This window comes from Solanum pennellii, chromosome 12 (assembly GCF_001406875.1).
Source record: "Solanum pennellii chromosome 12, SPENNV200".
NCBI lineage: Eukaryota > Viridiplantae > Streptophyta > Magnoliopsida > Solanales > Solanaceae > Solanum > Solanum pennellii.
In genome coordinates this window covers 57,425,451-57,447,820 of record NC_028648.1, presented here as the reverse complement: position 1 = coordinate 57,447,820, position 22,370 = coordinate 57,425,451, and the positions used below count along the sequence as shown (strand labels likewise).

The following is a 22,370-nucleotide window of genomic DNA, read 5'->3' as shown; positions in this document are numbered from 1 at the left end:
TGTGAGGGGGAGGGGCTGGCCGGTGGTGAGTGGGGGAGGTCAGGGATCAAGTGAAAAAAATAAAATTTTGAAATCAAAAATATTTTTTTAAAATCGATGTTTTTCCCAAAAGAAAAATGTAATTTGAAATTGGAAGAGAGTTTTGGAAAATATTTTTCTTAATTTTTGAAGGAAAATGGAAGGAAAATGTTTTTCACGTTTGGTTGGGACAAAAATTTTAAAAAATGTATTTTAAGTCAATTTATTTTTCTCAAAATTAAGGAAAATAATTTTCCTTAATTTTGAGAAAAATAAATTGACTTAAAATACATTTTTTAAAATTTTTGTCCCAACCAAACGTGAAAAACATTTTCCTTCCAACCAAACACACATATAGGTTTTGAGAGTTGTTTGGTCACCGTCCATCAATGTGACTCATGTACTCACTCACCGTCCACATTTTTTTTTCTTTTTTCAGTCCAATCAATTAGAACCATTTATTTTATTATCTTGATTATAAGACTAAGAGCCTGTTTGGCTCAGCTTAAAAGCTGGTCAAACTGACTTAAAAGCTGATTTTTGACTTATTTAGCTGTTTGGCAATACTCAAAATAACTTATTTTAAGTTAAAAAAAACTTATTTTAAGCCAAAAGTTAAAAGCTGGGGTAGGGGTGCTTTTTTTTTTTAGCTTATAAGCTGTTTTAAGTTGACCACATTTTTATCTTTTTGCCCTTAATATTTTTATACAATCTCCAAATTACCCACATAACCCTAACATCTCTTTCTTCCATTTTTCCCTTTTCACGTTTGGCATAGCAACTTCAGCACTTTTATCCAAACACATAACTGCTTATTTTAAAAATAAGTTTCAGCACTTTCAAAAGTACTTTTTTAAAGCTGCTTTTATTAAGCCCATCCAAACGGGCCCTAAGTTCATTCAAACAATATTTTCTATTTGATTTCTATCGTACTATCAACTCAAACAAATATAATTTGACCCTTCTTAGAGTAAATGTGTTTTTTAAATCAATTACAATTAAAAAAAATAATAATAATAATACTTCATGACTCGATCAAGAGTTAGATTGAGTTTTATTTATATTAGATTGTTTTTGTCTTTTAACAACTGATCAGTTATTTTAAATTTACAAAATATTTATCAAAAATTAATGACTAGACTATTGTGTGAATTTTTCTTTTTCTTCTTATGCTAATCAGTTTGTTAATTAACGTGTCTAATAATGTTTATTGGGTCAAACAAGACTTCGAAATTCATATCAATTTACCTTTTGAGTTATTGAATCATGTGATTTAAATGTCTATACTATATGTTACTTTTTAAAACTCATGTGGTATTATTGAGATTTTGAAATTTAAAATTTTAAACTTTAATTATATATTTGAACATGTATAAAAACTATATATATATATATATATATATATATATATTCTAATTAGAAAAACTAATCAACTCTAAAATTATAACTTTGCCACGTAATTATTAGTTAGTAGGACATGGAAGCAAGAGTTTTACACATTGTTGTTAATTGTTTGAAAAAAAATTACATAAGGTAAATTAAAAGAATATCCACATTTTGTTTCTTTAAAACATGAGATTCTTAATTTTAAAATTAAGACGAATTATCTATTATATTAATAAAATTTACGAATAACTAACCATCGCTAAATGTGAGATTAAGATCCGTATATGATGTATGATTCAAAATCATCCCATAGTTGGTCTTCTCTCCGATAACTATTTTAAACAATGTTAAGTTTAAATATGCTCGTAGTTGTGCTACTTATTAATTAAAAGACCGATCAGAAAATAAAAATCATAATATAACAACTGTAAATAAATATTATTTTCCTTCTCTTTTCGACTTTAGTAGACTTGTAAAAATTTGTTATGTCTTATTCCCTCCTCTGCCAACTATTGGGGATATAATGTCAACAACAATAAAAGCTACTATTCATGCTAATCGACGTGAGTTGTGATATAATGGTGAAATTGCTTCACCTTTAATCAAAAATTTCGAGTTTGAGTCCTAAATGTAAAGAAAATTTTATTGAAAGCAGTGTCACCCCTGAATGATTCCTCCTGAAATGGGCTACAATGTGGACTTCAGACATGAAAAACTACAAAAACAAAAAAACACTAATCAAGCTAAGACCAGAAGGGACAAATTTACATGTGTTTTGTCTCCTTTCTTTGAGATCGAGACTCTAAAAGACGACTCTATTTTACTAAGAAGGCACGATATTCATTACCAAGCGTGGGGTGACTAATAATTTCGAATTTCTCTGCTTTGCTATTATAGGTTATACTTGTCATTGATTTTTATCATCCAATTAAATTACTCGATTCTTGAGTGTTTCCTTGTCAACAACACTGCTGATAGAATATATATAACTTGAACTCAATAAGACTAATGATGTGAAGTTAAAACGGTGGAAATACTATTTTTAAATTATTATTTTCTTCAACCTTTTTTTTAGCATATATATAAACGTGTCTCTTAACTATCCTCATTTCATATCTATGTCTTTCTAACTTTGGTTGTGCTCAAGTATGCGTTTAAACTTGTATGTAGTTAAACAAGTAGACACATGAATATTACACGTAGAACATCAGGTAGAATGCAAATTGTCACATAAGGTGTAGCGTAGGAAATGTGTGTACTCTTCTTGTTTCACTTTACACAAATTTAAGTGTCTGTTAATACATATATAAAATCAAAGAATATAAATGTAAGTTGAGACCAAATTAAATAACGTATTTACCTTAGCACGCTCTTAATTACCAACCTAAATGGCTGGCTAATATAATAACAACGGAGCAAGTACTTTTTCCTTTTGGCTTTTAATTTGTACACACACATGTTTTCTTAGGGCTGGCTTGACTTTGACTAAAAAGGGGAAATAAATTCAACATATGAACAAGAAAATAAATTAGTACTAAGATGTTTTTTGATGAAGTTTACATTCATCAACTATAAATTTTAATAAATATAAGCTGTGATCCTCCATCTCATCCTCTTAAATCTGCATTCTAAGTACTATAATTATTCCATTCTCTTCATTTATTCAAATTTAATTAAATTTTTGCTTCTTCTTTTTCCAATTAATTAGTTTACTTTACTTTACTTAATTGATACATTTGATTTGAAGAAACAATTAAGTATATATATATGGAATTCACTTTGCTTGATACTTGCTTGGATTTAAGTTTGAATTCTACAACATCTCTTGATGAACTACCAATTGTATGTCCAAACTTTTCAACATATCCATCAATGAATCAATTTATACACTACTATATGCTCTAATTAATATATTCCTTTCATATTTTTTTGCTTTCAGAAACATCAAGAAATGATTGGATTGGGAGGAAACATGCCATCAAATGATGAGGTTTGTCAATCTTCTTTTTAGTGTGCTCTTTAACATTATCAACTGAAATTAATGCTTTTTAACTTTGGATATACGAAAGTTGACACTTAGATTATTTAAAAGTTAAGCAAGTAGAGACACACGTCCTATAAATGTGGCATAACATACATAGGATGCCACATGGGACATATATTCTACTTATTCACCTTTTGGATCATTCAGTTACTTACTTTTATACACCTAAAGTTGAAAGACATATTATGTCACTCAATGTTAAGTTAAAGGACGACACATTTATGTATTATGTCCTATTTATACCGTCAACATATATAATTAATTAATTAACTAACTAAATCTGTTGATCTAAATGTGTGTTTAGGCTGCAAGTGATCATTTTGCAAAGGAAGTAAAGAGATTGAGTGGTGAAAACAAGAAGCTACGAGAAATGCTGAGTGTAATGTATGACAACTATAATACTTTGAGAAAACAATACATGAACAATTGTAGTACTAGTGGAACTTCAAGAAAACGAAAAGCTGAAAAAATCATCTCTAGAGTAAATTCGGAGCTAAGTGATGAAGACTCTACGTGCAACAAATCAAGAGTACTAGTACATCATCACCGCATTCAAAGATCTGACCATACAACTCTCGTAAGCTGAATTTGCATTATCAGGTTACCTAAAAGATAGTTGTCCATGTAATATGTCACTAGTCATCCCGAAAATAAAACAGATTTCTCGTTAGGTACAATCAATTAACTTACACCAATAGTAACAAATTAAAAAAAGAGTTCGTACATAAATCAAGTTAAATCCAATTTGACCTAATTTACAGAGTCCCTTCAAAGTAAATTTTTTTTTGTATATCATGTATATATGCTAATGTATATAAGACATAATGCAGCTAGTGAAGGATGGATACGAGTGGCGTAAATACGGTCAAAAAGTAACGAGAGACAACCCGTATCCTAGAGCGTACTTCAAGTGTTCATTTGCTCCTACTTGCCCCGTTAAGAAAAAGGTAACAACTCTAAATAAAACGTACCAAGTTTAGAGGGGTCTTTAGGTATTCAGATATGTCTTTCCTAATATGTATATTGATCGCGTATGTACAATTATATATACATTGTGTCTAATTATACTCCAAGAGTATAGTCAAAATAGTTGTTACAAGTTTTAACTTATAACTACACATTTTTGTAGGTGCAAAGAAGTAATGATGATAAGTCTATTATTATAGCAACATATGAAGGAGAACATAACCATTCAGAAGTAGTACTAGAGGCTGGTGAGGGCTCTAGTGCTACTACAATTGGGCATAGTCACAAGCAGCCAGAGTTTAACAAGTTGTTGATAGACCAAATGGCGTCATCCTTAACCAGAGATCCCAACTTTAAAGCTGCCCTTGCTGCTGCCCTTCACGAAAAAAACTACCCTTACATATAAATAGAGGGTTGTTATACGTTGGCTACGCGCAATTATTCAATATTAAGAAGGGCTGACTCGAGAGAAGACAATGTAACCAACTATTCATACAATATTACAGTGGATTTAAAGTCTCACATTGCTTGAGGAATGGACTAATGGTCTGCTTATATGGACATGAACAACCTTTCCTCGTGAGCTAGCTTTTGGGTGAAGTTAGACCCACGTGTCATATCAAATAAAAACAGGGAGTATGTATGGACTAGGAGGCTCAAGTGTGAATGGGAATTATTATAGAATTGACTTATTTTCAAAGTGCAGCCAAATTTTGAATTCCCTTTTTCTATGCTATGAAATGCAAGTTCATGATGTGACAACATTTCTTAATATACATAACCTTCATTTCTGACTTCTTTTAAGTATTAGAATCCTTTCTTTTAAGTATTAGAATCATTAAGTGTCAATGGTATCCTTCTATTATTACAACATAATTTGTATGTGAGTGCCTTTGAAGTTTTAATTCTTGTCCCAAATTGATGTTCCTTTATACTATTTTCAAGTAAAGATGTAAACATACACATGTTCTATATTGATTTTTTTTATTATTACTATTATTACTATTATTATTATTATTATAATTATTATTGTTATTGATGAAGTGGGGTCTCAGCCACTAAATTTAGTACTAATAGTGTAGGCCAGAAACCATACTAGGAATCTTATTAGTCAACCACCATACAATAATGACCTCACTAATCCTTGGTTCTTTTTAACAAACTAATACATATTACTCTCCGTTTTAAAAAAAAAGACTTAGTTCGACTTGATATAGAATTTAAGAAAATAAAGAGGACGTTTCAATCATGTAATCCTAAATTAAAGTTATGTCAAAACATAGGGAAAATGCACAAGTACCCTCTCAACCTATGCCCGAAATCTCAGAGACACACTTATACTATACTAAGGTCTTATTACCCCCTGAACTTTTTTTATAAGTAACTTTCTCCCTTTTCGGCATACGTGGCATTAGCTTAAAAAAATCAACTAGCGTTGAACCCACATGATAGTACCACGTAGGCCAAAAAGGGGTAAAAAATTATTAATAAAATAAGTTCAAGGGGTAATACGATCTTAGTATAGTATAAGTGTGTCTCTGAGATTTCGTGCATAGATTGGGAGGTAATTGTGCATTATTCCAAAAATATTATTTAGTATTATAGTTTTAAACATAACATGTGAAAAGCTAAAATTAAATTATTACCCAAAAAAATATATCATTTTTATTGAACAGACTAAAAAAAAAGTCATTTTTATTGAACAGACTAAAAAAAAAAGTAAGACATTCTTTTTGAATCCGCAGTACTCCTATTTTAAAAGCTTGGACACTAAGTCTCAGAGTGCTATAAAAAAAGAAGATAGATAACAAGCCAAATGGAGTGCCTATTAAATGGACATGACTTACAGAAAAATAACAGTAGATATATTTCAAACTTAAAACAAATTTCAAAGTACCAATTACACAATAGTACTAGTGACTTAAACAAACAATTTCAAAATCCAACTACATAACCTTCTTAGCCGAAACTCATTAAATCCTGAAACATACATATGGTCATTGATAGTCCAACGAACACCAATATCGACCCAAAATTACCATGAAATGTCATCGGAGCATCAGATTTTTCGGAAGAATGCACCGCGGAGACGGCGTCTGACCTAGGAGGAGGTGAAAGAGGGTGAACAAGAACAGAGACCTTCATGCCAATAGAACATCCACCAATGCCACAAATGAAGTAGTACCTCTTGGACTTGTCAAGTAAAATGAAGTCTTTTCCACTACTCCAATTCCTTAGTGCACCTTCTATTGTGCAATTATTGTATCCTACTTTGTCCACTTGTAACACATTGTGTTGTGTCTTTTGATACCTAAATGCTGCCACACCAAACAAGGGATATATTTTATGCATTCATAAATCATCCCATTAATAATAAAATCGGAAGTTTACTTTTAAATAGGAAAGTATGCCATTTTCTTGGATTTGTACATGTATGATGCATAAGTTGAGACAAATAGCGTAGTATTATTTCTTTATATATAAAAAAAAGGGGGAAAATGCTTAAATATGTAACTGAACTTTGAGAAAATGATATGTAGGTCATCTATTAAAAGTGATTCATTTACATTATTTTCATTTGAGAAAATGTTCATCCATGTCATTATTTGTTAACCGAAAACAATTTCGATTATATAAAAAATAATATTTACACGTAGGCAATGCTATAATTCGATCACATCATAATTAAATCATTTTTAACGATAAAAGACTCAAATATGCACCGAACTTTCAGAAAAAATCATCGATGTCATTCGTTAAATATTTGGTTAATATATGTCATGTTTTTAGTTAACAAATGATGACATGAATGAACATTTTATCAAACAGAAATGGCATAGATGAGTCAAACTTTTAATATGATGACATAAATGTTTCTTTTCTCAAAGTTCAATCGAAAATTCAAGTCCTTCCAAAAAAAAAAACTATAACAGTACCTTCTAACTAATTGGGAAGTATAAAGTAATGATACGTTTAAGGAAAGATAAAAAGGTAATTTAGACCAAACAAAAATTATAAGCACACTACTAACTATCTAGGAAAAATTATAAAAGACAGATAATATGAACAGAACGTCGTACATATGAAGTCACCAACGTAGAAGGTTTGGTTGTTGCTCCAAATGGTGTAGTTGATGCCGGGATTCCAACCTTTGTTAGCTCCGACAATGTGATCAGTGGCGGAGATGGTGGTGGCAACAATGGCAGTGGTGACAATGAGGAAGAATACATGAAGAGCCATGTAATTGATCAGAGCTAAGTCCTGTTTTTAATTTGCTACTACTTATTAACCTTAAAAATTAAAGGCTAGAGGAAAACCTTTATATAAAGGAATCCAAAGATAAAAAGTTAGATAAACCATCATTATAGATTGTACATATTTATTAGGTAACAATTCACTTTTACACACACCTCCTATATATGATGTACAATTTTTTCTTTATTTTTACCTAGCAAAAAGTTTTATGGTATAATGGTGGCTAACAAATTTCATAATGGAACATACTATTTTCAGTTAAATTCATTCTTTTACGCCATTATTTGATAGCTAATAAGAAATAAGTTATTTATATATTAATTTTTGAATAATTTATATGACATTTAACAGGCAGCAAAAAATAAGTTATTCATTATAAAATTAATATGATGATGGGCTGACAATTTAGAAACAGACATAACTAAAACATGTATAACTGTCACATGAATAACTAACCCTATCATAATATTTATATAAAATAATACATAAATTCACTCATAATTAATCTCTATATTACTAATACATGAATAAATGTATATTGCACGCACTATTCTTTTTTAAGGAGTGATTTTATATTAGGCATCACTTATTGCAAGTATGTACGTACAAGTATAAAGTTCATTAACCATATGTAGTATATTACTTTATAAGTATGTACGTGCATCCACTGCTCATGATTGATGATATCTAGCCCTGTATACACCGTGAGTTTAAAGCAAAGTCCCTATGATGACCATTTTAATAATGAAACGGAGTGGAATAGTAAGTATTTGTCCATTCTTAACTAGAGATTTCGAGTTTGAACCTAACATTATAGCATATTGTGAAAGAAACACACTAGATGATCCCGAAGCGCAGTTGAATGTAGATATCATGAACATAACCTGAGCAACCATTTCTCTGTGTGCCAATCGCTAGCGCATCTAGAGCCAGAGAGAAGCAGTTGCGGAGCCAGGAATTTCACAAAGGTTGTCTAAGTGCTTAATTGAACCTGCTCATTCTTAAAAAGTGGCAGAGTCAGAAATATCACGAAGGGTGTCCAACTGATAAATTGAACCTGCTCTTCTTTAAAAATGGAAAAAGATTTTGCTAGTAGTGAGATTTGAACACACGAGCCCTTTAAGTTTGTGTGTCTTTATTCTTTCGAGACGCTTGAAACCACTAGGCTACATTTATGTCAAGGGCGTCCAAAATATTTTATTTAGCCACTTTGTTTACCATTTTGCTTGCAACAGTATAATTTTTCGACGAAGGGTGTCCAATTGAACATCCTGACATAAACATAGCTACGCCACTGTAGAGAAGCTTAGCCGATATGAGAAGTGCTAATTCAATATAGATAGACTTCATGTCACGCCCCACCGCCCTAAAATAGGACTTTTGTGATGCTAATTCAAATTTTACTCGGCCGCCAGATACCAGACATCGGGTGGAGAGACAACAAAATGAAAGCAGGAAGCAACAACAAAAATAAGATGAGAGAATAAAGTATGTAGCAGCACGCCTCATTGTAAAGAAAGCCACGCCTCAATCACATTGCCTCTTAAAAGTAAATGGTCTACTATTACTAGTGTCTACTCTACTACTATTTTTATTTTCATGATCATGACACTAAAAGTAGCAGACCAAATTAACTCTAATTAATCCCTACCACTAGGCACGTAATAATCTTTATAAGTACTAATAATAATAATGTTCCGTCTACAAATAAACCTGTATCCGATAATATGGGACAACTACAATTCCAGGATAGGGATATTGATCTAGTCTTTATAGGATAATTTAACTATTCATTAAAGAGTAAAAAGCTTAAAAGAAAAACAAATTTAGTCCTAGAAAACAACTTAATCAGATGAATCAGTTATCAATATGGAAGCCTATTTGGTAGTTCGATTTCACATGACCAAATTAGTATCTCCGTACCAAAAGAGTTAGGTAGTTCATTGGAACAAAAGACACAACTCACTTCCCAGAACAAAAGTTACTGCAAAAACAGCATATCTTACTATATATAGGCGTATTCCGCAGAGCAAACAATCAAAATCCACATTTAAGTTGAACAACTAATGGTTCTCTCTACAACAGGGAAAACGCTACACTCATCAATTCCACTAAACTGAAAACATCTTTGTCCCGTGTAAATTATTGGCCTATCTGAAGCTATACGTACAGATCTTCTGATATTATCTAAAATGCTACCTTTTTATTTATCAAAACTTCAAAAGCTTACAGCAACAGCATGACTCTTCCTGTATAGGAGATGATAAGTGTTACCATTTTTAGCTGCATTATCATTATAGTGAGATCCTGCTATGGCATATCGTTAGATGTTGCTGTGCTTCTGTTACATACAGAATTTTGATTAGAGGCCAGCGGTTGCTCCTCGTTGGATGTGGCGATCTTGAAAGGTTTCTTCAATTGTACCAAGATCATGGTCATGTTGTCGCATCCTTCTCCACCCGTGGCTGGGGCCAAACATTTGTCCATCACTGTCTCACAAACAGCTGATAGCCTATTTTCCTGCACAAATAGTGTGACATCATTGATTTTTTACAAGCTAAAAAGCATGATTTTAACTGCAAACAAGATAAATAATGACACTTACGTGTTTTAACTGTTTCCCAACGAAGTCCACGACTTCTTGGCTTGACATGCAATCCCTAATGCACAAGAAATACAGATATGAAATTCTAGTGTTATGATAGAAGTGATAACTAAATAGGGGTCCAAACAGGCCTCGAAAAGGTACTCACATCTAACATAAACTGAATTCCTACGTACAAGAAAATAACCACGTGGCAGAGAATTTATAACTACAATGAAAAGATGCAAGTTCCACCTTCCTTGGTTGACTTCATCATTTTTCCTCTTTTGGTATGGAAACAACCATTTAACTTCAAAAAGACCAATAAAAACCCACACCAATATTTTCCCTCGTGGATCTTGTCAACCTACTAGCAAACAGTATGCAAATTCATGTACTCTAAGCCCAGCAGTCTAACAACTCCGGAAGAAACATAAGCTGGTATTCCCCTAAAAATCATCGAATGATGGTTTCAAATACAGTTGACCAAATTGGGAAGATAAAATTAAAATGATACAATATACTTACCATATGCCATCACAAGCTAGAACAAGGAAATCATCATCATTGCAGAGCTCAACCTTGTTTGAGAAAAATTCGGAAAAAAAATGTTAATTACACAAATCATATCCTCAGCTAGAGAGGAACACATAAATTCTCAATTCTGATCAGTTATTAATTTAAGAAAAGCAATAATGCTTTCTTCAGAAACGACCTTTCATCTCACTGTACACACTACACACAAAACATAATGTATATCTTCCTCCACAATTACATATTTATACAGATTCATAAGCCATTGAATTTACTTACAGTGCAGATATCAGGATTAGCAGTCACTATTTGTTTTTCTGCAGGCAATGATTTGTTCTGTTTCAGCTCCATGTCTCCTGAAATTATCAAATTGATCAAACCGCGAATAACACAAAGAGGAAAAAGGAAACTCGCTACAGTATATTTGAGAAAATGCAATATTTTTCAACTACCGATTGCTCTTGACATATTTAGAGTCCCGTTGACCCGTCCACACCGAACATATCCACCGGCATTTCTAATCCTTTCCTTTTCAGCTTGAAGGTCAGGCTTATGGTCACTAGACATATCATATGCCTGCATAACATTTTTTGTGCTTAATACAACTGTGCCTACTTAGAAGAAAGACATGCATCATGTACAATGATGCAAAATCACTCTTAACATTCCCAGACGACAACATTTTGATGAAAGAAAATTTTCCTCTTGGATACGAAGACACACCAAAGATCTGCAAATTGCTGGGAATTAAATATCTTGGGCAGAAAAAGAGAACATGGAGTTTCTGCAAAACCATGAGAAAGAAAGGTTACATGCAGAAAGTTTTCTTCTGCAAAAGATCCCTCCTCTCCACATCCAAAATTTGCAAGAGGTCAAGAATCTGGTATTCAGTCCAAAATTTGTGAGCAGGCCACCAAGGGGTCAGGGGAAGTTCTCACTTTCTTCTCATAAATGAACCTTAAAATACTATCATGGAATGTTATGAGGGTTGAATGATTTCACAAACCTCATCAAAACTCTCCTACTCAAGCGGAAATTGATATATGTTTCCCTTCAAGAAACAAATTGAGGTTTGGTCTCCTAGTTGGCTGGGAAATTACTCTTTGGTAGATGGACTGGTTATGTAACATTCATCTCTGAGGGTATTATTATACTGTAGGATAGGGGAATCTCGAGGGGAAATATAGATCTCAAAGGTCTTCATTCCATCTCCATTTCTCTGTCTGATTTAATAGACAACTTCTCTTGGAACCTGACAGGAGTTTATGCTCCACAAAAAGACTGGCCCAGAATTTGCTATCGCTCGAGTTAACGTCTGCCAGGGGCTTATCGGAGGGACCTTGGGTTATTGGGGCTTAGAACTATTTCTTTGCATTTTTTTGGTGCAAGTTGCTTTAGCACAGGATGTAGATATTTTGTCAGACATGATTGAAGATAGCACAATTTGTTACTTCACTCTTTGCACTTGCTTGAAGCCGATCGTTTATCTAATACTATTTCTTTGTCATTATCATAAAGAAAATCCTGGACCAGAACATTTAACTGCTTCAAAATGGTACCTGACCCTTCCGAGATAAGACACAGCGAGAATCACCAGCATTTGCTACAAGAAGTTGGACATTCTGAATGATTGCTACACAAGCTGTGCTTCCTGCAGATGGCCCACGGTAATCAGAGTTGGCCCCCTACATTGGAAAAAAAAAAGAAGCAAAATGTTAAAAAAATTGAACTCTAGTATATTGATTAAAAAATCGTTAGAAAATAAATTTTTAGAATCTTAATATTTATAACTATGAGCAGTCTATTGGAGTAATGAGACCACTGCAAAACTAGAAGTTCACAGTACTTTCTGTAACCTCTTATTGAGTCTTATACCCTTTATTTTTGGATAAATATATCTCAGACCTCTGAGAATAAAAAGACTTGAAAATAATATACCTGAAGATATTCTCAACACTTCTGTTTCTCATTCTTTCTTTTATTACAAATATATCGCGTCATTTGTAGGGGGTTGGGATTTGAAACGAGCACAAGCATTTAAAATGATTCAAAATAGATTTTCTTTAATCTAGAGTACTTCAATCCCAATTATGAACCAACATGGTTCAGTACAATGTTCAACAGAAGTCAGACAATGGCAAGAGTAGAATAACCTCCGTTCATGCTGCTAGAATGATAAAGATACTACGACATTTAATGGGAATTGATACTAGATTAACCAAAAGATCAAATTACATACGCCTATGGGGCGGGGGAGGGGGAGAAAGGTGATTGTTAAAGAACTAATTATGAATCATATAGAAGATACAATTCCTGTCAATGTATAGCATTTTCAGAAAAATCAACAACAAACACAGTGTGATCCCACAAGGAGTACATAAACTTCACCCCTACCTTGTGAGGTAGAGAATGGAGATTTCGATATACCTTCGGCTCAAAGAAAAAACTTGAAAATAGGTTCAAAAAATACAAGGTGAGAGAAGCTCTGATGAAATTACTAACCAAAAAAAGAAAAGAAAAGAGAGAAATATTGGTAGCAAAAATAGTAAGACAACAAAGAAAAAGAACAACAATAGTGATATCATTGATGAATAAGATGATCCTGAAATAATAATGATAATACTAAAAAGGAGAAGAGGAGCAGCTAAGGTACTCCAAGCGGAAAGAGAGAAATCGCTCAACTACCTGCTAACCTTTTACCCTAATCCTTGGTCTCCATGCTCTCCTATCTAGGGTCATGTCCTCGATGAGTTGAAGATATTCTATCTACTATCTATTCACCTCTCCCCAATTCTTCTTCGATCTACTTCTAACTCTCCTTAGGCCCATCACTATCAACCTCTCGCACCTCTTCACTAGGTCATTTGTGCTCATCTCCACAAGACAGAACCATCTTAGTCTTAGTCTTGCTTTCCTGATATTATCCACCACAGAGACCATTTCCACCTTGCCTAAATATCTTCATTTCTAATCTTATCGCTCCTGATATAGCCACACATCCATCAAAGTATCCTTATTCCTGCTACTACTTTAATCTTTTGAACGTGTGAGTACTTGACTGGCCAACACTTTGCTCCATACAAAAGTTGGTGTAACAACTACTTTGTAGAACTTACTTTCCTCTAAATATTGGAGACACCATCGTACTACATATATCATCAGATGCAAGCTTCAATTCCTTCTACTTTGCTCAAATACAATACGTAACATCATCATCTATCTTCTCGCTTCCTTGGATCCCTAATGCAACACCATCATTACTGAGAAATGTTCCGAATTTCCCCCACGATTCTTACTCGGGTCTTGGATCAAACATAACCTTAATCACTCTAATGTAAGCCACAAGTATGCTTCTCGACTCCAAGCATCTCCATATAATGTCCCGTGGGACTTTAATTGCATGCCTTTAAAACATGTCTACAAACTATGTAGGCCCAATAGGTACAATTCTCTTTTCTCTTCCTCCTTTCTACACGGCATTTCTACATGGCATCAGAGCCAAATTTTTTTTTTTGATAATGGTAACTTTACTTCTATATATCCACAGGTATACTATAACCATAGTGTAGTACCCCTTCAAAAGTATTACAACTTGTAATTCAGTTCTGTGCCTTACAAAAAGTTAAAAACATCACAAATATCTTCTGCTTGAGCTAGTAGTTTTTGCTCACACCAAAAATAATAAAGGCCTAAACAATTCATTTTAAGATTCTGAATGTTGTTCTGTGTCCCCTCAAAGCATCTTTTGTTCCTCTCAATCCAAATTGACCACCAAATACATGCTGGGACGATCTTCCATTTTTCTTCCTTCTTGCTCACATTACCATCCATATTCCAGCATCTTAAGACGTCTGCGATGCTTCCAGGTTTCACCCAATTAATCCCTTTCCAACTGATGAACATCCTCCAAAGTTGATATGTCCATTTGCAGTGCAAAAAAAGATGGTTGATTGCCTCAGCTTTTTCCCCACATAAAAACAGCTAGCGGTTAGTTGGTGACCCCTTTTGTTCAGGTTATCATGAGTTAACACTGCTTCTTGGCCAGAAGCCAGATGAAACAGTTAACTTTGTAGGGAATTTTCAGTTTCCATATCATCTTCGAAAGCCAATCTCTTTCCTTCACCACTTCTACATTTAGCTCCCTATATGCAGATCTGATAGAAAAAAATCCCTTACTGTTTCTGTTCCATTCTAGTCTGCCCACTTCGTCAGTCAGATTGTTGAAACTTGCTACTGAGTTATAGATTCTGTTATCCTCCCAATCTCCCAATCATTCAGATATCTCCTTAGATACAGATTCCATCCTTGTCCAGTCCACATCATGGCAACTGTGGCTTCTTGTTGCTGGCTTAGAGTGTATAGCTCCGGATGTTGTTGTTTCATTGTTAAAAGCCCTGCCTACTTGTCATGCCAAAAAGAGGTTTCTACCCATTTCCTATCCTCACCTTAGTTCTGATCTGCATCTTTGGCCAAAGACTCTTAATAGCTCTCCAGACTGAACATCCATAAGGTGTTATGACATTCTTAGTCATCCAATTATCTCCCATACCATACTTTGCAAGAATGGCTTCTTTCCACAACATTCCTTCTTCAGTAGCAAATTTCCACAACCATTTCATCATCAGGCCTTGATTCTGCTTTTTCTTATTCTTGATACTTAGACCTCCTGCTTTCTTGTTCACTAACAGCTCCTCCCACGTAACTAGGTGATATTTCTTCTTATCTTCATTCCCCTGCCATACAAAATTCCTTCTCAGGACATCTATTTTCTTGCTGACACTAGCAGGCATCGGGAAAATGGATATCAAGTAGGAAGGCAATGTGTTTAATACACTGTTTACTAGGGTTAGTCTGCCTCCCCTGGAGAGGTGTTGACTCTTCCAATTTGTAAGCCTCTTTGTACATTTTTCCACCACCCCGTTCCAAATTGTTGTGGATTTACTTTTAGCTCCCAAAGGCATTCCAAGGTATGTGGCAGGAAGTTCCCCTACTCTTCCTCCTAATTTACTTGCTAGAGCATCTATCTCACTGACTGTGTTAATAGGATATATAAAACTCTTCCCCCAGTTTATATGTAACCCAGATACTGCTTCAGAAATTATGAAGATGACCCTTAGTATCAGAACTTGTTCATCCTTTGTTTCACAAAATACTAAGGTGTCATCTGCATACTGTAAGTTAGTGAGTAAATTCTCAAAATTCCTTCTCTTCTCTTTCTATAAAGGCAACTTGTTCATGTAAAAGAATGTTCAGGAAAACATGGTTTTGATAGAACACTTTGTTTCACTGTTTCCTCACGCAAAAAGTATCATTCAGCATTTGGTTGTACCATCTGTTTCACTATTCCCACAGTGCAAACATATCATTCAACATTTGGTTGTAACATCTCACCTCAAAAAATATTTCGACCCAAAGTCTATCATGTGCTTTCTGAAGCCCCTTTCACTTGTAGATAATTAATTCAACTTTTTGGAAGTTGACATTTAGCCATGACATTTGTGTTTGTGTGTTTAAACTTTAAGTGCAATATTATATTAAGTTGAAATAATGATCTGAAAGTGTATTTCAAGTGAAAATTATATAATATTCAACTTCCATTCATAACATCATTTTTACAAACTTTTTTTAAGCAGAGTTCCTATCAAAACACAACTTGAACTTGTGATGCCCCTACTGAAGGGCGAGTCAAGCAGGACTATTAGGCTTCTAGGCTAGCAAGCTTCTAAGGTTGAGGTACACATGACAACTTAAAGAGAATCTCACAATAGAATGAGAGAAGAAAGTGAAGATCTTTATAAGGCATATTTCTAGTTCACACAGTACATGTACTTTTGAGGCTCGATTGGCGTAGCCTGCAAGACAAATTCATGCGGACCTAAGCCTAAGACGGCCAATACGTGTTATGGACTTGGTTCAGGAAAAATATGGTATCAAAGCTTGTACTCCCTCAGTACAATGGTGGCGAACCTCAGCATCCTCGCTGAGTCCCTAAGAAGGGTATATGTGATGCCCCTAATGAAGGTGGGTCGATGAGGCCAGGTCAAGTAGGACTGACAGGTTTTTAGGCTAGCAAGCTTCAAAAAATGAGGTGCCATGTTCTACGTCAGAATAAAGGAGGGGCCAATGAAGACATGACTCAAGTTCACATGGTACGCATACTTTTGGGGCAATGTCTCAAAGCGAACAATACATGTCATAGACTTGGATTGTGAAATATGTAGTATTCAAACCATGTCCTTTGTCAGTACGATAGTGTGGGCAAACCTTAAGAAGTATGTTGATTCCCTAAGGGAAGTTCTTTTTATCTAAAGAGAGGTGCTTCAAATCTCTCTTTGTCTTTCCCAAACACCTCCAAAAAAAAAAAAAAAACTCAAATAAGCCAATCCAAACACCTCTTAGACATGCTATGGCATGGCAACCTGGAGTAAGATGCAGGAAATTACAAATTGAAGTACTCAAAAGATGAAAAGTTCTTCCAAAATTTTGACGTCGGTCTTCAATTTATTTACGACGAATAGGACCCTAAAATTCATTGATAGAAGAAAGAATGTGTGTATAGCAACAAACAAGTGTATGGCACCTTGACTTGTAGCTATAGGTCGACACAAAAAATAAAGGTCGTGACAGATACCTCCTCTGAAGACCCACCATCTGTTTGCCCCTTGGATTCACCATATTTGGGAGGAGATATCAAACCCTCTATCATGTTCTTAGCTTGGTCCTTTTCTGCCATCAAAGAGGCTAATTCTCTCTGACCTGTTTGGCCACACATCATCTCGTCCATTCTGAATGAAATACCCATAAGGTCAGACTAATAAACGAAGAGACAAGAAGCTCACAACACTGAAAAAAACTATGATAACAACATGGAAAACCCCTTTTCCAGTAAAAGCCACAACAAATTTCCACATTAACACTCTCATATTGAAAAATTATGGTAGAAAAGTTCAAGAGCAACAGCTAGTTGTTTAACGACAACAACCCACCCAGTATGATCCCACATTGTGGTGTCTGGGGAGGGTGGGGTGTAAGCAGAAAGAGACTACCCTGCCTTTTAGGAGTAGAGAGGTTGTTCCCAACAAATCCCCGCTAAAGAAAAACGTGGAAAAGAAAATGTTTGACAAGTGCAAAAGTAAAACAGCTAGTTGTTAACATGCAATATCTGGAGGACTCAAAGGGCTAATGCTAGAAACATTATTAGCAATGAAAATGCTCAATTTTGGTCAAGGGGACAGTTTAATCATCATCATTAATCGGAAGAAATCTCATAGAAGTACAAAAATATAAGCCCATCCCAACATGCCTCATACTTTCTTAGATCAAAAAGCTCAGCTACTTGAATATGCAATTGTCCTTGCTCAGAATCTCTGGCTGATGAGAACATGAAAATCACACGAGAACGAAACCTTCCAGCTTCCTTGTGTAGACTAGGTCAATGATACATTGCGGCACAAAGATGAAAAGTGAAATTAAATTTGAAAAGACTAGGACTGAGGCGACCTGAGAAAAGCATGCCGAGTAGAAGTGTCTATATCCCCAGCTGAGTATGCTTCATGATTAAGAACCTCTTGATGAAGAAACTTGGCACAAAATTTAGAAACTTCATCCCCTACAAAATGGAAGACCTTATTAAGTGTTAATACGGGGTCTAAGCAAAATGTGACTACAGCAAGCTACTTAATAAAGTAAACAATGGAATGGAACTGGAAACTGTTCCCTCAACATAGTTGCAATTATGAGGAGATAAAATTGTTTTGAAATCCAGCAGTATTGTTTGAAGGAAGTAATCATACATTGCAAGTGATCCCCCAACTTGCTAGGCTAGAAGGACAGGTGATAAATATCCAGGAAGTAGACAAGTAAAGCTGGCTCAGACAAGGATGGTAAATACTCAATGAAAGCAGGGTATGTAAACTCATATGGTTCTAAAGAAAAACTTGATAACTGGTCATGGAATGGAAGACTAAGCTCCCAACAAAGATCATATGCTTCAGCTGGACAGCCCTTCATGAAGCCTGCCTCACTCAAGATGACCTTAAGAAAAGAAAATTTCAGATTGCCAATAGAAGTTACATGAGCCAACAGAACCTTGAGTCAAACAACCATCTATCTGTATATTATACAGTCACTGCTGACTTATGGAATATGTTTTTGTCTATATTTGGTATTAATTAGGTATTGACACATAGAACCAAAGAGGCCTTTGACTGCAGTTGCAATTGGAGAGTTGATAAGTCCATCAAGCATTCAAGCCAATCTTTTTTTGTTGGTACCTGCTAGAATCTTTTGCTGTGTATGGTCATAGAGGAACAACAGATGTTTTGAAGGTTTATCAACTCCAAATCACTCCCTTAGGGCCAGATGTTTTTTGTATCTGTTAGTTGGCATCTTTCACCGATAGATTCCCCTGAGAACTTTTTGAGCTTTGTTAGCTCCCTAGTACTAGTTTAGTCTTTTTGTAATTGAGCTAATGATGTTTTGCCATCTTCCTAACTTTTTTGCTATTCTGCATCCTCTTGATGCCGGCAATAAAAATTTCTTATTACTTTGCCAAAAAAAGAAAGTGAGGAGACGCAGAATTTCCTGGTCTCATTGCCTCAAAATAAATTTAAAATTTTGTGTCATAAATCTAAGCTGTTTCTCAACTAAGAATTACTGAGAATAACCTGAAAGGGACCCTGTTCAAGAAAATGATAATCTGTAGAGGACTGTGGAAGACATGGCCTATGAAGACTCACTGAAGACCAAAAAAATTCGAGCTGCAGCAAGAAATGTGAAAGGGATCTCAAACTACTACTATTTGCAGCTAACATAGATTTCTGTGATGGATACAGAGCTTTGGGACATACTGAAACAACCAAAAAAGAAAATGAGGAAAGAGAACGGAGACATGTCAATCGAGACCCTATCCTCTCAAAACTTATTTGAGAGTTTAAGATTACTGACAATATTGCAATTGGAAAGGGTCTTAACATATCCGACTTAAGAAGAAATCTGTTTCAAAATAATCAAAGTTGACACTCAATATCTATATGGATAATACTTCATTTGGATTTCAATATACTGAAAGTGATACAAAAGAAGACAATAGAATTACATTCAGTAAATTGCACCGAAATAAAGTCACTCGATAGCTATCTGAAACAACGGAGGTGGTGCATATTAGCAGAGCCCTAAAATATTAAAATAAGTAAAACATAAGAGCTTTCATCAGCCTTTTAGGGCCAGGAATTGAAAGAAGTGCCATGTTGAGAAACCAGATAGGAAAATAAGGAAAAATGGGTCATGGAAGATGCTCTCAGTACTACTTAGGACCAGGAACATGAACTACCAAGTTCAATAGAAAACATGACGATCAGTTCTTCTTCTTCACTAAAAGGAAGAAGTGACTCACTTTTATGAGAACTTTCTCCATCGAGAGAAGAGCATGTGCGGATTTCGACACAAAACCTAGCGGACCATTTTTGGGTGAATAAAGTTAACAGAAGTTAGTAATAAGAACTGGTCCACTATAGGAAATAAGGGTGAAGGCATTCAACACCAGGAAATGGCCTGAGGACAAGTTGCTACGGGAAAACACTTCACTTTAATCAACGTCAAGCTTATGATAAGAAGAACGTTCATGCAAAGTTCTGATTCATTTGGAATTGCATGAACATGCAAGATGTAACTATTACATAGCATTATCATCCATGTCCAAATTTTTTTTATAACTATGTTGGAGCTGGGGACCTCTTGGAGGGAGAAAGAATGACAAGCTAAAGATTGTTCTCGCAAGAGGTTCATGATGTATAACAGGAAGGAAGATCACAGAAAGTAAATGGAATTGAGCAACTGAAAATGTAAAACGGCATAACCACTGTCCTGGGACAATATACGGCAATTGAAGAGCTGTTAAAAAATCGACAATAACCCTCTGGTAAGATATTAAAGAAACATGGAATGAGAGGACATCCAACTTACAAGGAGAAAGTGAAGGATAAACAGATACTGAAGTTTAAATTTCTTATTCTTTTCTTTTTACTTCTTTAAAATAACCTTACACACATGGTCATACTCTTTTCCCTGTTTTTGGATGACATTGATGAGATGAGATTTCTATAAACAATTGCACCAATGTAATTATATGTCTACAATACAACAAAGAAACACATTTAACAAACCATTAAAGTGACTTCCTGCTTCAATGCAGGGAAAACTTGAAAAGAAAAGAAGATGTAAAGCAACTATACAAGTATACATGACACATGCAGTCAAAAGATAGAAATTCCTCAATTTCGTCATATCTGTAACTAAAACATCACCAGATCTCAAAGTTTCAGCGAAGTAGAAAAGAGAACTAAACATTATCTTCAAGAAAAAACTCTGGTCAAAGTAACAACATGGGAACCAAAAGCTCATATGTTGCCCAAAAGAGAAAGAATGATAGTAAAAACATAAGTATCAAATATCAAGTGCCACCTAATATGCATACTCAAACAAAGACCAGCATTGTTAGCAAAAGACAGTTATAAAGTCCTGTATCAGAAGAGTAATATGCTTACCTCCATGCCCATCATAAACACCAAAGAAGGAAGTGGAAGAGCCCAAATTTGGATAAACTGCATGCTATATAAAATCTCAAATCAGCATGTTTGTCCACCACAATTCCTAAGCATGATCTTACGACACTGAGTAATAAAATGAAGCCAAAGCTACTTGGGAGTCGCCATCATGTCAGATAAATAATATATTGGCAAAGCACGATGGCTAAAAGGGATGAGTAATGACGATATGAATATCTAAAAAAGGCATAGGAACCATCATACAGAAGTTTAGAGATTACAGAAGCACACATGCATGCACTTACAGCATCTTCCATGGTTGCACGCCATCCTTGCATTGATGACAAGCCATATCTTAGTCTGTCATTCTCACCATCCTCCGACACTTTTTCAGTTTTTGGACTACTCAAATATATTCCCATCTTGACCTGCATATAGAAACCATACAATAAATAAACATATTTACATGCACAATCAACACTATAAATTTAAGCTTTAGTAAATAAATTAATGCTTATATATAATATAGAAAATACACAAACTCGATACATACATCACACAATACAAGTTAAGCACATACAATGGAGAAAAATAGCTAAATACACAAACTTAATTCTTCTTTTGTATCATACTCATTTTATCTAGTGTAGAATGCTACAAAAACAGAGAATCTCAACAGAATTGATTTACATATTGCAAGAAAAACTTTTATGGAAGTAAATTTCTATATTTACACAGACAAGTTCACTATATTCAAAATTAGGATTATTCAAATTACTACATAATGAAACTGAAAAATTACAAAATTTGTTACCAGTACAAAGATCGATCGATAAAATAGGAAAACAGAAACGAATCAAAAAAGGGAAATATTGTGCGTTAGGGTTTGAAAGAAAACTTACTCTCCAATGCCGAAGTCGGTGAAATGATTAGAGATCGTTTAGCGGCCAATCGGCGGTGCATGACACTACTTTTTCGTGCTAATTTTTTTTTCTTTTTGCCTTTTCATCTAAATATTATCCGTAAAATATTGCATATG

At 34.5% G+C, this 22,370-nt stretch overlaps 3 protein-coding genes across 6 annotated transcripts; 1 reads left to right on the top strand and 2 right to left on the bottom strand.

Annotated features, from left to right (window-relative positions):
- The first annotated feature begins 3,043 nt into the window (after positions 1–3,043).
- LOC107006986 (probable WRKY transcription factor 40) lies at positions 3,044–5,208 on the top strand. Its single transcript, XM_015205474.2, has 5 exons — positions 3,044–3,246; positions 3,344–3,394; positions 3,753–4,025; positions 4,279–4,395; positions 4,578–5,208. The coding sequence occupies exons 1-5, from the start codon at positions 3,172–3,174 to the stop codon at positions 4,818–4,820; spliced, it is 759 nt and encodes a 252-aa protein (XP_015060960.1). The 5' UTR covers positions 3,044–3,171; the 3' UTR covers positions 4,821–5,208.
- A 993-nt stretch (positions 5,209–6,201) lies between these two features.
- LOC107006626 (lamin-like protein) lies at positions 6,202–7,720 on the bottom strand. Its single transcript, XM_015205140.2, has 2 exons — positions 7,495–7,720; positions 6,202–6,732 (listed from the first exon to the last, which is right to left on the bottom strand). The coding sequence occupies exons 1-2, from the start codon at positions 7,652–7,654 to the stop codon at positions 6,374–6,376; spliced, it is 519 nt and encodes a 172-aa protein (XP_015060626.1). The 5' UTR covers positions 7,655–7,720; the 3' UTR covers positions 6,202–6,373.
- Positions 7,721–9,635: 1,915 nt separating this feature from the next.
- On the bottom strand, positions 9,636–22,370 carry LOC107005418 (probable protein phosphatase 2C 60). Of its 4 annotated transcripts, none has more exons than XM_015204008.2 (11): positions 22,234–22,370; positions 21,637–21,759; positions 21,332–21,395; positions 18,288–18,396; positions 17,419–17,572; positions 12,347–12,472; positions 11,240–11,363; positions 11,067–11,143; positions 10,782–10,834; positions 10,275–10,329; positions 9,636–10,189 (listed from the first exon to the last, which is right to left on the bottom strand). In XM_015204008.2, exons 2-11 carry the CDS (start codon positions 21,751–21,753, stop codon positions 9,980–9,982), a joined length of 1,089 nt encoding a protein of 362 aa, XP_015059494.1. In that variant the 5' UTR covers positions 21,754–21,759; positions 22,234–22,370; the 3' UTR covers positions 9,636–9,979. The 4 variants fall into 4 exon arrangements, with proteins under 4 accessions (XP_015059494.1, XP_027769553.1, XP_027769554.1 ...); XM_027913752.1 differs by having other exon boundaries at positions 21,332–21,388; XM_015204009.2 differs by lacking the exons at positions 9,636–10,189; positions 10,275–10,329 and adding an exon at positions 10,352–10,702.

Coding starts and splice junctions, on each gene's coding strand:
- LOC107006986 (XM_015205474.2), top strand. CDS start 3,172: ATGGAATTCACTTTGCTTGATACTTGCTTGGATTTAAGTTTGAATTCT. Junction 3,247..3,343: donor CTCTTGATGAACTACCAATT/GTATGTCCAAAC, acceptor TTTTGCTTTCAG/AAACATCAAGAAATGATTGG. Junction 4,396..4,577: donor CTTGCCCCGTTAAGAAAAAG/GTAACAACTCTA, acceptor ACATTTTTGTAG/GTGCAAAGAAGTAATGATGA.
- LOC107006626 (XM_015205140.2), bottom strand. CDS start 7,654: ATGGCTCTTCATGTATTCTTCCTCATTGTCACCACTGCCATTGTTGCC. Junction 6,733..7,494: donor CTACGTTGGTGACTTCATAT/GTACGACGTTCT, acceptor TTGGTGTGGCAG/CATTTAGGTATCAAAAGACA.
- LOC107005418 (XM_015204008.2), bottom strand. CDS start 21,753: ATGGGAATATATTTGAGTAGTCCAAAAACTGAAAAAGTGTCGGAGGAT. Junction 17,573..18,287: donor ACTCGGCATGCTTTTCTCAG/GTCGCCTCAGTC, acceptor TATTTCATTCAG/AATGGACGAGATGATGTGTG. Junction 10,330..10,781: donor CTAGCTTGTGATGGCATATG/GTAAGTATATTG, acceptor CTTGTGCATTAG/GGATTGCATGTCAAGCCAAG.